Below are 14,679 nucleotides of genomic sequence, written 5' to 3'. Positions count from 1 at the left end.
AACTAAAAACAGAATTTGTAGGTCCTAAGAGAGGTAAATATGTGATTCTTTCTCAAAATTTCTAAGATGTTGGAAGAATATTATTCTTCTCTCCGGTATCTTAATTTATTCTCAAAATTTTTACCAACTTACTATATATTATGCAAGAAAATTTTCGAGTGAGTACATATTCCTTCCATTTACAATTTCACGCATCATTAAGTAATACATTATTTTCTTCTATAAACCTTAGACCATTTATGAATGTTTTGATTTGGTAAATAATGAATGTATGAGAGTAGTACGGGAAAATTTTTCCACATAATACTAGAAATTTTATATATTATGTCACACAAACTTACCATCAACCACATTTAATATCCATGGACAAGGAATGTATAATTTGAAAAATGTTATTACGGGACTACATTGAAACTATTTAAATAACACTGACCAGATTTCATTCCTTCCAATGTAATGATTTTCTTAAATCAAGTTCTCATTTAGTGGTTAAAAGAATTAAAATGAGAGTGAATTTTTTTTGGTACAACATGTAGGGTGGAAATTCAAACTCACAATCTTTTGGTCAGTAAACTTAACAAATTAAGCGATAATCAGGTTGGCAAAATGGACATGAATTAAGAAAGAATGTTAATGAGTTCATTTTCTATATACGTACACCAGCCCTGAAGAGAGCTTGATTTGGTAGCCAAAAGATTCGATCTATTTAGGATACTCGATAAATTTTGCATCAAAGGCATCTAGATTCATTATGGTTCACTTGATATATCTATGATTGTCGAGGATATATCCAACGCACCGATTCTCTAAGCATCGGGTTCACATGTAGCGTCTATGTTCACTAACGATGATGTGCATTTGAAGAATTTAAGTTCGTTATAGGACCATTCTAATAATTTATAGGACCATTCTAATAACTTATGTCAAATGAAGTTCATAAGTTCATATTTCGTCTAAACTATGAGGCATTACATTTAACCTGATTTTTACCATGTTGAACAAAGGAAATCTCAAAAAAAGAGAAAAAAAAAACAGATAGAAAGAAATATATAGGAACTCTAACATCTGAATAGCCTTGACATCGCAACAAAGAGCATATAAAGTACACTTTTAAAATTTTAGGTTTAAATAGTATTTTGATTTTCTACTTTTCGTTTTAGTTTATTTTGCTTCATTTACTTTTAAAATGTCTATTGTGATCTCTATACTGTCAGCTTTTGTTTAGTTTTAGTCCTTATACTTTCAATTGCTTTGGTCATTGTATTTCTTCAAAGTGGCCATTTTGGTTCGTTAATTTTCATTTTCATTTCATTTACCTCTGCCAAAATTATAGCATGACAGTTTATTTTATAAATTTTTTAAATGTAGCAATAAATTTGTATTAAAAGATTTCTATTGTATAAAAAGGTTTGTCGAAGTTTTCTAAAAAAGGGACAAAAATGGTCATTAAAACACACATTTTGAAAATACGTGAATTAAAATGAACAAAAATTGAAAGTATATGGACTAAAATAAATACTTTAAAATTATATAGATCAAAATGAAAAAAAAAACTGGAAGTAATCAAAATAATATTTAAATCTAAGTAGTATGTATGTAATAATTAAGGGAAAGTTTAATATTTGTAGTACTTTTCAATTTTGCCTCCCATCGTTTGGAAGGGAATGATTTGTGAGTTTAAAAATGTCTTTTTTTTTTTCCTAATGTGGGTGTTGTTATTATGGTAGGACTTTTAATAGACCATTTTCCATATTAATGCAAAAACATTTTAGGTTGGGCACATTATTTATTATTTATTTTTTTGAAGGAAGGAAAATTCATTAATCAAAGGCCACTTGGCTTACAATTTCCTTGAACAAGATTTAGTAACCACATAGGATACTGATGATGCCAAAAAAAAAGATCCAGAGTAATGCAAAACATATTTGACAAGAGTATGGGCTGTATTATTACATCCCCTATCGACATGAGTGAAAGAAATTGAAGAGAAGAGAGGGAAAGAGATTTTACTTCCATTAGCCAGCTTAGCTCATCACCCATAGAAGAAACTTCCTCGTTAAGAAGCCGAACTGCCATCAGGAAGTCTGATTCAACCTGCAGATGAGAAAATTGAAGAGAAATTGTCAATTTTAGACCCTTGATGATGGCTTTGATTTTAGCAAGCATCGGAGAATAGTTGACGGGAACCACTTTGGATCTTGTGGCTATGACCGAACCGCTGGAATCTCAAATAATAAGTCTGAAGCCTGAGCAATTGAGTGTACAAGCCGCATCGACATTGAGCTTCAAGAAGTGATCTTCAGGGGTACTCCAAACCATGGGCTAGCGAGCAGGGGTAGAGCGTTGCATGGCCGGATGAAGGCTCCGATCTACTTGCATTTGCTTGTAGGTTGTGACATATGAAGAAATCCAGGTACATTTTTGGTCGACTGACATGAGTTGCTTTCCATTTAGCACAGAGTTAAGATCCGTCCAAATTGCCCAACAGGTTGTCGCTGCTAGATCCCAATTTTCTGATTTGATCGAAGTTGAGATCGCCCCCTAGAGATCCATAAAACTCTGAACAGCAGTGAAAAGGCTATTCAAGATTTTCCGTGCTCGCTTGCAGAAGAAGAGTTAATGGGCAACAATCTCCAACTGGTGTTTGCAACTATGGTAATAAGGTACCACATCTAACCCCTCTCTTTTTAGAGTAGTCATAGATGGTAGGAGATCATGAGATGCTTTTCACATGAAGATTCTGATTTTTGTTGGTACTCTAAGTTTTCAAATTAATTGTCGATAGTTACTACTGTTATGATTACTCGTTGAGAGCATGGAGCATTTTAAGTTCATAAATAGCTTATAGCCACTTTTTATGCTTTATAATCCTCTCTTATCAAAATGCCATAACCACGAATCTACTGGATTTGAGTTGCTGATTGGAATGAACAATATGTAGTTTCTATCCTCAGGGCAAAAAAATGAGTTGATTTTCTGTTGATCCCAATTTCCATTCGAATGGATGAAATCAACCACTCTGTATTCCGTATCTAAAGAGACAATTGTGAAAGGTCTAAAAGAGAAAGGTCTCGGAATCCATGGATCAGAAAAAAAACATTTATCGTTGAACCATGCATTCCTTGTCCTTGAACGAAGGCCTTTGGCAAGGAGCTCTTTTCCCCAAATGAAACTCTTCCAAAAATAAGAGGATCTAGCATTAGCCTTAGCATGAATCACATTAGGATCATTGAAATAGCAAGCCTTTAGAAATCTGGATACCAAAAGATTTGGATTTGTAAGGATTCTCCAAACCTGCTTTGCTAGTTAAAGCTTGGTTGAAACCCTTCAGATCTCGAAAATTTAAACCACCAAGATCGTTCGGTAAGCACATTTTCTCCCAACACATCCAGTGAATCTCCTTTTATTCGTTGAAGAGCCCCACCAAAAGCGAGCAAACATTTTGGAGACTTCTTTGCAAAAACCTCCGAGTAAGCGGAAAGTACTCATAGCATATGAAGTGATAGCTTGGCCGACACTTTTAATTAAGACTTCATTTCCACCAACAGAGAAAAAAGATTGCTTCCAACCTTGCATTGCTTGCCAGATATTATCCTTTAAGAAACTCCAATCGGAACCTTTCCTGTGCGAAAAGGAAGAAGGGAGACGATAAGATCCAAAATTATGAACAAGCTTAACATTCAGGATGGATTGAAGGAAGTTTTGGCGCTCGGGATGAACGTTTGGGGAGAAAAGAAGAGCTAACCTTGTAAAATTTATACACTGCCCAGATGCCATACATATAAAGATAAAAAGGTCATTGAGCCATAGCCTCCGAGGATTTCAGAAAGATTAGGCTATCATCAGCAAATAGAAGGTGAGAAACTGTCGGATCGTTAAAAGCCGAAGTGACACTTGAAATCTTGCCTGGAGAAGAAGCAATTTGCAGTAGCATCGATAATCCTTCCGCACAGAGAATGAATAAGTAAGGCGAGAGGAGATCTCCATGTCTGATGCCTCGAGATGGAGAAAAGAGACGTCAAGGACTACCATTAAGCAAAATGGAGAAGCGAATTGTTGAGAGGCCATTCATTATTTGAGACACCCAAGAAGGAGAAAGCCAAAGTCAAGCTTTAAAGCTGCCGTGCCAGTGGAACTAGTTTTCTGATTTTTTTAATAAAATGAAGGGATTCATGGCCCATAATAATGAAAAAAAATCAACATTTTTTCACAGTATTGTAAAAAAAATCGACAAAATATGAAAAATATCAACAAAATATCTCTAATACAGGTATATTATTAATATTAATCAAGTATATAGTATTTTAAGAACGTACCTTGCACTCTAGGCCCCTCCATCTTATTTATAAAGGGAGTATCCTTGTTGATTGGATGGATTGACTCGACCGAATTTGGTCGGGTTGGCTAGATTATCCAATTTTGTTCGGGTCTACATGATCGAGTGGTCTGCTTGGTTAGGTCGGGACTGGTCTAGTTCGGTTGTCCAACTCAGGCGTCCCGATCTACTTTCTTAGCTTCAGGTGAACCTAGTATGATAATTTAACTCCTAACCACAGATATATAAGTCAGATAAAATTAGATTAAATCTCATGTTGGTTGCTTGATTTAAATTTTGACTATGGCTTAATTATTTTCATATTTATTTTGTTTTGATCTCCCGATTATCAAAGGTCCTATTTTAGTGTTAGTGTGTAAAGTTTTGACATAAAAATCTAATTTAATCTTTACTTTTAATTTTTCAAATAATTAGTTAATAAGAAAACAAATACATATGGAAATCTAACATCTAATTAACCGGAACGTGACTTTAAATGCCCACTTAAGAATAATCCAGCAGTTACACTTGGCTTACAATTATTTATTACATTCAATTTTAATTAAATTGATTTACTTATTTTATAATTAAAATTAAAATTAATTAATTAATTCATTTATTTAATATATTTAATTAAAAATTTAATGTATTTTAAAAAAGATAATAAAGACAAAATATACACTAGTATAACAATTTGGGGAATAAGGATAAAGTACCTGGAGGTGGAATAGTATTTACTGTAAGAAGTATGAGGGTGGAATAATATTGACTGTAGTAAACTCGGCTTTATAAAACTATAAAACAAACGTGGATTTGCTAGGTTTTTCTTAACAAATCTTACTCCCCGTTTTGAACCAAACACCCGTAGATAAACAAAAAAGATGCGTCTATATCATGTTTTCTGCTAAATAGTTTATTAAGAAAAATTGATGTCAAAAATTAAAATGAACTTCTTACATAAATTTTGGAGAATAAAATTTTAAAAACTAAAATAAAATAACCCGCGGTGTTTTTGGCATAGATTTATTTTAAGCTTTTTATCTTTTTCATATAAAGATAAAAATTGTAAAAAAAAAAATTCATGGTAAAAGATATAAAATGAAGGCAATACATCGAAATGGACGGTATATATAGAACCCTCGATTATTATTAAAACACAAGAAAAAACCTTGTAATAATCAAACATGGACCCCGCAACTTTTAAACTTTAAACATCTGATCTCCATCTAAATTAATATTTAATGATTAAAGATAAAGAAAACTATTTCGTTAAAATACTATTTTGATCCCTGTAATTTTGGTTTATTTTAATTAATATACTTTGAAAATGTTCATTTCGATACATGTACTTTTAACAAGTGATCATATTTGTCTCTCTTTGTAAAATTTTAACACAAATTTTACACCTAACATAAACTATTTAGTATAAAGTAATGTTTACATTTTAAAAAATGTAGTGATTGTAGTGTTACGTTGAAATTGTGATAGAAAAATTAGATTAAGAATAAAATTAAAGGAAAAAATAGTCACTTTTTAAAAGCACATGGACCAAAACAAAAATATTGAATATAGAGACTAAAATGAACTAAGTTTAAAATACAGTTACCAAAACAAACATTGTTAAAGTATAACTTACAAAATGTGATAATTTTGGTCAGGAAAATTTTTTACTTAAAGAGCACGATTTGAAATTAGGTAAAATTTCAAATGATTCTCTCTCATGTGATAACAAATAAGGAGATTCATTTGAAATTCATCAATATTTGAAATCACTCAAATTTGTGAGGTTCCCAAATAGATCATTGAAGTATTGGTTTGGGACTTGAATAACATGATATATATCTGCCTTGTTGATATCCTAAGAGAGATTATCCTACGATGGGAACAAGGAAAGCTATCCATTAGAGAATTAATGGGGCTCAAGGAGCAAAAGGTGGGACGTAGGGCAAAACGGTGTAACTTCGTCTAGCTAGAATCATGAATCACTTTGTGAATGATCGAATGAGCAGTTATGATTATATCCATAGACATAACTCAGCTACATACATGAGAGTACAACCATTGGTCTATAGTGACATCACTTTGAGTTAATCGTAAAATTGAGAAATTGGTTAATTAAAGAGATTAATTAATCAATTTTTGGCTATTGGAGGTCAAAGTTGTAGGACTATAAGGTCTCCCTGCTTAGCTTGTGATAGAAAAAATTAGAAAAAGTTAGAAAATTTTAATTTTAATTAAAAAAATTAGAAAAAATTAAATAATTTTAATTATGTTATTTAAAATTAAATTTGATTAATTTGACTTTTTAGTAATATATATGATTTATGATTCCAAAATGAGCTGATTGATCTTTGGAAGCTAGACAATTGAGTCATCTTTAAGCTCAATTAGACAGAAATGATTCATTAAGTTTTGGAAACCCAATTAAATGTGACTTGTTAGTCTCATAGAAGAGTCCAAAGACTCAATCCACGAGATGGAGGTCAATACATTAATCCTAATAAAAAAATTATTAACTTATTAGATTTTAGGTCCGAGTCTTATAAGGAGACTTATAAGTCAAATGCTAAAGTGTAACTCAAGTTTGTTCCAAATTCACTGTCCCAAAAAGGTGTCCAATGCCCACACACTATTCCTATAGACAGAGGATAGCGTGGAAGATATATGACGTCGATATCTATGACATGCCTTTGTCATTTCGAAGGTAACAAACTTGATCAATATTATGTTTCTCGAAAATTTATTTTTGTTTTAATTAAATTGTGTATTGGATCTGCTAAACCGATTTCTATCACATGTTTTTGTTGCGGCTCGTAGCTAGATCCATTTCAATTTCCAGCAACTTGACAGTTATTATGATCATAGATCAGTATGGAGTGCACATTTTAGTGTGGTTGGTGCAGTTGCCTTTGGAGGTTGTTTTGGCCCTTGTTAATGGTGGCTACACACGTGGCGTGGGAGTTGCCTTATTAGGTGGTATGAGTTTATTTTTTGGCTCCTATAGTATATAGTATATGTAGCCTTCTTTGATGTGATTTTGAGCTACTTTTGGATCACCAAAGACATTCTCAACGATTAGACAACACACTCTTTCTAAATTATTCCAAATCGTCTCAGCATAAAGGAGAAAGACCTACCACAATTGATCCAACTTAATGACCAAGCCACAATCTAAAATACCTAAAATATTACCTGGACTTTAATCAAGTCGACTCAACCCAACTCACAACAATGGAACCCATGACCCAACCTCTCAAAAAATTCCACTCATAAATTCGTAGACTAGATTAAATAATATAACACATATTTCCCTTTTCATACGGTTCTCAACAATACAACAGAGAAGAATCAACAAAGGCATGCCAAAGAAAAAGAGTTTGATTCTAAAGCCAAGAATGAGGTCAAAGTCTTCCCATTTTAACATAGGAAAATAAAAGAGAGAAAAAGTATTAATTTAATTTTAAGCAAATCAAATGAATCCAAAAAAAAAAAAAAAGGGAAAAAAAACGTTGAAGAGAGAGAAAAATAGAGAGTTGGATCATCAAAACTTCCCTCCATTTTCACATATTCTCTCTCTCCTCCTCAGAACCCAAAGAGACCCAAAAACCACCGCCGTCTCCCTCTTCGTCTCTCTATATATACCCTTTCTCCCCCCTTCTTCTTCCTCATGCGCTCACTCTTCTTCGTCTCTCGGATCCCACTCAATTCCCGATTCCCAATCGCCGCCATCGCCGCCCTCCCCCGCCCGCTCCGATCCTTCTGTTCCAACTCCGTTCCGGGATCTTCTGCGGCCATGCCTCCCCGAATGGCTATGATCTCGCAAGTCGACTCCGAAGGCCCTCTCGCTAGAAGATTGTGGAACAAGTGTCGTAGGCAATCGATACTCTCCATTTACACCCCCTTCTGCGTTTCTCTGGCTGCTGGGAATCTCAATATTGATACATTTCGCAACTATATCCACCAGGATGTTCATTTCCTCAAGGCCTTTGCGCGGGCGTGAGTTGGATTCTTTCTTTCTTTGGGTTGTTGTTGGATTGGATTGCGGGGGGAAAATGGGGGTTGCTTTCGAACGAGTAATCGCGAATCTTTAATTGAATTGGAGTTCTTTTGCTTTTGTTGTTGTTGTTTGGCGTCTGGTTGGTGCTGAAGAGCAATATTGAATTTCTTCTGTTTTTCTTTGTTTGTGTTTTATGAGTAATTGGATTGATCGCGAATCTTTAATTGAGTTGGACTTCTTTTGCTTCGACTCTTTGCTGAATCTTAGTTGAGTTGAACTTCGTTTATCTTTGAATCTTTTCTTCTTTACTGTTGTTCTTTGACCTACGGTGGATGACGAAGAACAATATTGAATTCGTTCTGTTTCTTTCTTTGATTCGTTTTCAGTTGTTGAGTTTGCGGGGGGAAATGGGGGACTGTGAGAACGAGTAATCTTGAATCTGAGTTGAACTGAACTTCTTTATCTTTGAGTCGTTTTCATCTTCCTTATTGTTCTTTAGGCTCCGGTGGCAACGATTCTGGTTGTAATCATTAGAATGCGTTTTTGGTGCTTTTTTCCCTCTCTTTTTCAGTCTTTCTAATCAAAGTCTCTTTTCTTGATTGCAAGGCGTAGTTAATCAAAATTAAGATCTGTAAAGATGGTTAGAATGGCATGAATTCATTGATAAACACTTGGTTCTAGTTAAAAAAAAAAAAAAAAAGAAAAGAAAAAGAAAAAAAAAAGAGAGTAAATACTGCTTATGTTATTCCAAGGCAGGCAATGTTATTTGGTTTCAATGATGTTCTTTCCCTTAATGTCTTGGGGTCTTAAATTTTGGCCTATTTTACTGCTGAGAAGTATTGGGAAAGTGAGAACTTAATTTGGAAAACTTGTATGGGCAAAATTTTCATGAAGGCCACCCCTGACTAATTATGACCCCTTCTGAATTCAAGCATCCTATTACGCTTTAATTTTTCCCCATATGACTTCTTGAGTTTGAATGCCTCTGATGCCTATTGCTGCAAAGTAGAATTAATTTCTTTCCAGTGAAACTAAGAAGAATTGAATCATGATGTGGTTGTTGCCTAGTGGTCCAGACTACCGATAAGTTTTGTATTAACTTTTGAGGGTCCTGGTCTTTTATAAAAATGTTTTCCATCAGAGAATGGGTCTAATTCACCACTTGTATAATATTTTATCTGTTTTTCTATCATTTTTCTCAGATTTAAATGGAGGTTTAGAATGTAAATGTCCATCTCCAGTTGCTTTTCTCAGGTCTATACTTTTTGGTAACTTAACTTATTTTATTCTAATCTAGGTATGATTTAGCTGCGGAATGTGCTGATGATGATGATGCAAAGCTTTCTATCAATGAGTTGAGAAAGGAAGTGGTCGCAGAACTGAAAATGCATGATTTGTTTGTTAAGGTAGAACTATAAGGGCATCATCATTTCTCTTTGCAAACTTCCTCCTCCCTTATCCCTTACATTTGATTGCCATTACTACAATTCAGCCATTGTTACGTCTTCTGATCTTTTTATTGTCTCGGGAAGTTATATGACCCTATTGGCTTGATGCATGACTTTTAAGGAATGGGATCCCGAGGTTGGGAAAGAATATCCTGTCAGTCCTGCTACAGTCAAATACACCGATTTTTTGCTGGCAACGGCATCCGGTAAGATTGAAGGAGCCAAAGGTCTTGGTAATATTGAAACCCCATTTGAAAAAACAAAGGTTGCTGCCTACACTCTTGGTGCCATGACGCCTTGTATGAGGCTGTACGCCTATATAGCAACTGAGTTTAAGGGAATTCTTCGTGGTGACCTCAGTGATCACCTCTACAAGAAGTGGATTGAAAACTACTCATCTAAAGGTTTTCAGGTTTGTTTTTGATCGTTGATATGATTTTAGTTTTGCAGTAAAAAGATAGATTACAAAAGTGGCCAACTATTATTATTTTTTGAATCCAGGAAGCCGCTGAGAAAATGGAAGACGTGCTTGAGAAACTATGTGCAACTTTGACTGGTGAAGAGCTTGGCATCATTGAAAAGCTTTATCACCAAGCTATGAAACTTGAGCTGGAGTTTTTCTGCTCTCAGCCTGTTAAGCAGAAGACTGTAGTTCCTCTTATTAAGGATCATAATCCTGCAGAGGAACGGTTGATGCTCTTTTCTGATTATGATTTGACTTGCACGGTTGTTGATTCTTCTGCCATTCTGGCAGAGATAGCAATAGTAAGAGCTCCAAAACCCGATCAAATTCAACCCGAAGACCAAATTCCTCGAATGTCATCAACCGACCTCAGAAACACATGGGGTGCTATTTCCAGGCAATACACAGAAGAGTATGAGGAATGCATAGACAGAATTATGCCCTCTAGTACCGGTAATTACTTACAACACAGATTTTCGTTTATTGTATGGAAATAATTTCAAGTCAGTAAGTATCATCATTAATCATAATATTCTGGTCTTGCAGTGGAATTCAAATATGAAGATCTGTGTACAGCTCTTGAGCAGCTCTCTGATTTCGAGAAAAGGGCGAATAATAGGGTCATCGAGTCTGGAGTACTTAAGGGCTTAAATTTTGAAGATATAAGACGAGCTGGTGAACATCTTATTATACAAGATGGTTGTTTTAATTTCTTCGGAAGTATTAGTAAGAAAGAAAATGTCAATGTTGGTATCCACATACTGTCTTACTGTTGGTGCGGGGATCTCATTAGGTCGTCTTTTAATTCAGGTACATTTCTTTCCAATACATAAATAATTAGTAATTTATTTACAGTACCTAAATATCTTTTGTACGCTTAACAGTTTCTTTTTAATTGACGTTTAGAAGTTTTACATCTTACTTTGTCATATTGATAAGTTGGCCTTAGGATTTAGTGTCATATTAATAGATAGACCAAAATTAACATTACTAACATAAGGGTCGTAATGGTCTTCTCGACGGATTCCTCTAGAGATGAAAATCTTACTCCTAGTCTTCCATTAACAAAAGTAGAGTAATTAGTTATATATTATATGTGCATAGTCATGCATGGTTATAAATGTCTTTGTATAGAAATATGAAGAACAAATGTCTTTGTATAATTTCTCTTGGCTGTTTAGATGAATAACGGTGTGTTTGAGTGTTAAATTTAAGAGAGAGATATGAACCAATTATATGATTATTGTGTTGTCAGGTGGTTTACTACCTGTGGTGAGTATACATGCCAATGAAATCGTCTTTGAAGAAGCAGTTTCTACTGGTGATCTAGTAAAGAAAGTGGAATCTCCCATTGATAAGGTCAAAGCTTTCAAAAAAATCTTAGACAGCTCCAGCAGTGATAAAAAGAACTTCAGTATATACGTTGGAGACTCGGTCGGTGACTTGCTTTGTCTGCTGGAAGCAGATGTAGGAATTGTTATCGGGTCAAGTTCCAGTCTAAGGAGACTGGCAACTCGATTCGGAGTCTCTTTTGTTCCATTGTTCCCCAACGTGGTAAAGAAACAGAAGGGTCTCACCGAAGAGACACGGCGCAATTGGAAAGGATTGTCTGGTGTCCTCTACACTGTCAATACTTGGGCTGAAATACATGCCCTCGTCCTGGGATGCTAGAACCAAGCTTTTTTAGTGGTTCTCGTTCACATTGTCGATTATAAAGATACGACGTTGATGGCAAATTTTATAGGGCCAACAACACCATTTCATTGTTGTCGTCTTGTCCGTCCTCCTTCGTCCATTTAGTGAATCTGAACTTGCCAACGGTTTTGTGTACACAAGGTAAGTTTTGTGTACGATGTTGTTTAATTTTGGTGAAGGTTTTTTGATGACTGATATAAACATTTAATTTTGATGGGTTTTTTGGGCAGGTAGCTGTGAGGAAGGATGGAGAAGCCAATTATTTTGAAACAAAAAAGTTTCTGTCAATATAAACTCTGTATCCATTGGTTGGTTAGGTGCTGTTGTTCTATATTTTGGGATGAATGGCAGTTTACAGAAAAAAGACGATTGTAATTTTCTACATGTTCAATGAAAAAGCATATTACTTGTTGATTGAATTGAATCAGTTTTACTTTCAATTGAACAGGTTGTGAATATATAATTTTTAAGCTATGCTGCAAAGAAACACTAAATTTAAGTTTTTTTTTTTATTTTTTTATTTTTAATTTTATAACTTATAATTTTTTAAATAAATTTTTTAACTCATAAGATGAGCTGCTTATAAAACTAGTTTTGATTAGATGATGAGGAATCCACAAAGAATATGAGAGTTTTTGAAATTGAGGAGTATTTTTCACTATTTCAAACATTTGAAAAAAGGACTAAGCTACTTAATTTAAATAAAAAAAAAAAAAGAGAAAAGAAACTAGTTTGGTATTTCTATATTTCTTTCTTTACAAAAGTTTATGTTCTTTTTATTATTATTTTTGTTGAGTCTATTTCCATTCCACAAAGAATACTGATTCTGATAAACAATTTGCTCTACCCTCAAAGGTTGACAAAGCAACGAATAATTTCAAAGTTGATAGGTTATTCAAATTAGTTTCATTACATCATTAATGCCTGCTTTATCCACTTAATTACGCTCAGTGATTTGTGAATAAATGTTGCAATTTAAACTTAGCTTGACAGATAAATGGTGCAATTAACACCCTTCATTAGTTAAATTTCTATTTTTATATTTAAGGATTTGTTACTAGGTATGAGCAGCCTCACAGTTGGATGAGTTTATTTTAGGATATGCATACAACTAACCTATTTTAAAATGTTAATTACAAAAGTGATACAAAAAAATAAATAAAATTTTGAAAAATGAAACAATCAACCATTCAACACGAAATCGTGCATTTGTTTTTTACTACAACATGTGGGGGTGGGGGATCAAAGTCACAACATCTTGATTGGTAATATATGTCAATTACCCTGAACTATGTTCGCTTTGACCCCCAAATCGTGCATCTAAATGAGTGACATTCCTTTTTTCTTTCTTTATTTTTTTTTTGCAAAGGGGTGACATCCCTTTTCTCTCAAATTGGGTATACGGTGCATCTTTTGATACCCTATTACAATCAAATTTTTTTTTTTAAAGTTATTAAAAATATTTCATTGTCATTTCGTAGTAATTTTTTGGTTTTATTGTCATTTCCACATTGAATCTCACTACCGACAATAATTCCAGCAACTCGAATGATGATCAAAATCCAGATTTTATAGAGTATATGTTGGGTATTTGCTTAATATACTTTATCTTGCGGAGTATATGTACATATACCTTTTAATGTTAAATAATACTTCGATAGTACTTTGAGATTGTGGATTTGAAGTCTTCATGTTGTTGATTATAACTTGAGATTGTGGTTTTCTTAAGACAATCAGTTTTGGTGCAATTCTTCAGAATCTTGTTGAATCATAAATTTTTGGCTGATCCAACATTTCCACATATGCACCAGATATGCACCAGATGAACTTGTATAATAAGTCCATTTTTTTTAATACCACAAATTAAGAGTACGAAGGTTTGAACCTCCAACCTCAAGAATAAAAGTAGGTGCTCATGTCCGCTAAATTCCTGGATGTTTGAATTAGTGGTAGAATTAAGATTATTCGGTATATTAGTTGATGTATTTAATGTTTTTACACTTGGTTCTTCTCTTTCATATGATTTGGTTTATCAATTTTTAGGCTAGCTTTTGTTTTTTCAGGTTGTGCTTGACCTTATTCTCTAAGGTTTGACAAATTCATACTGATATTAGAGTTGGAAATCTCTTTGTGGATCGATTAGGTGTGGACTGGCTCACTAGTGTAGTAACGTTTATAGAGTCATAATTTCCTAGGGTGGGGAATGAAGCTTTCGTAGTTTAGTATTGTTGTAATTTTGGTTGTGTGCATTTTATTGAATACAAATTCTTTCATAATTTCCTTTAAGCATTAATTATTCATTTTGGTAATTTTGTTCCGCTCTATTTGAAATTTGACATATGTTTGATTGAGAAATTTGAGGGATTGATTGCTTTCCTTATTTTCATGATTTTGATTTGGCTACATTTAATTTTGATTATTAATGAAATCTTTTCCATATTTCGGTGATTGTTTTTCTATTTAAATGTTATTAAGACAATTTGATCGATCCAACCGTATTTTTCTCACGTATTGATTGATCGAATTTTGTCTTACTTACTACTTGATCCTTTTTGGTGAAAACCAAAACGGATTATTTGTTCTCTTTTGGTTATATATATTGAAAACATACTTCGATGGAAGACGGTGAGGTTCTTAAACAGTTGCTGAACATATTGAATCTGACACAATGGGAGCTTGTGAACGTAGATCGTCAAAGGGATTGGAACAAGAGATTTGCGGCATAAAAATAAAGAAGAGAGTGCTTTTAAATTTATGCATA

General features: G+C 33.7%; 1 protein-coding gene across 3 annotated transcripts; it reads left to right on the top strand.

Annotated features, from left to right (window-relative positions):
- The first annotated feature begins 1,885 nt into the window (after positions 1 to 1,885).
- Positions 1,886 to 12,337, top strand: LOC111019594 (heme oxygenase-like, multi-helical). 3 transcript variants are annotated; one of them, XM_088125939.1, is made up of 8 exons: positions 1,886 to 2,413; positions 2,489 to 2,663; positions 9,610 to 9,718; positions 9,882 to 10,172; positions 10,262 to 10,676; positions 10,770 to 11,033; positions 11,479 to 12,059; positions 12,149 to 12,337. In XM_088125939.1, exons 2-7 carry the CDS (start codon positions 2,620 to 2,622, stop codon positions 11,892 to 11,894), a joined length of 1,539 nt encoding a protein of 512 aa, XP_087982065.1. In that variant the 5' UTR covers positions 1,886 to 2,413; positions 2,489 to 2,619; the 3' UTR covers positions 11,895 to 12,059; positions 12,149 to 12,337. The 3 variants fall into 3 exon arrangements, with proteins under 3 accessions (XP_087982065.1, XP_087982064.1, XP_087982063.1); XM_088125938.1 differs by lacking the exons at positions 1,886 to 2,413; positions 2,489 to 2,663 and adding an exon at positions 7,857 to 8,311 and having other exon boundaries at positions 12,153 to 12,337; XM_088125937.1 differs by lacking the exons at positions 1,886 to 2,413; positions 2,489 to 2,663 and adding an exon at positions 7,857 to 8,311.
- The last annotated feature ends 2,342 nt before the right edge of the window (positions 12,338 to 14,679 follow it).

This window comes from Momordica charantia, assembly GCF_013281855.1.
Source record: "Momordica charantia cultivar OHB3-1 chromosome 6 unlocalized genomic scaffold, Mcharantia_2.0 BLBB01000006.1, whole genome shotgun sequence".
Classification (NCBI taxonomy): Eukaryota; Viridiplantae; Streptophyta; class Magnoliopsida; order Cucurbitales; family Cucurbitaceae; genus Momordica; species Momordica charantia.
Note: the sequence above shows the minus strand (reverse complement) of the source record. Positions and strands in the feature narration are given on the sequence as shown.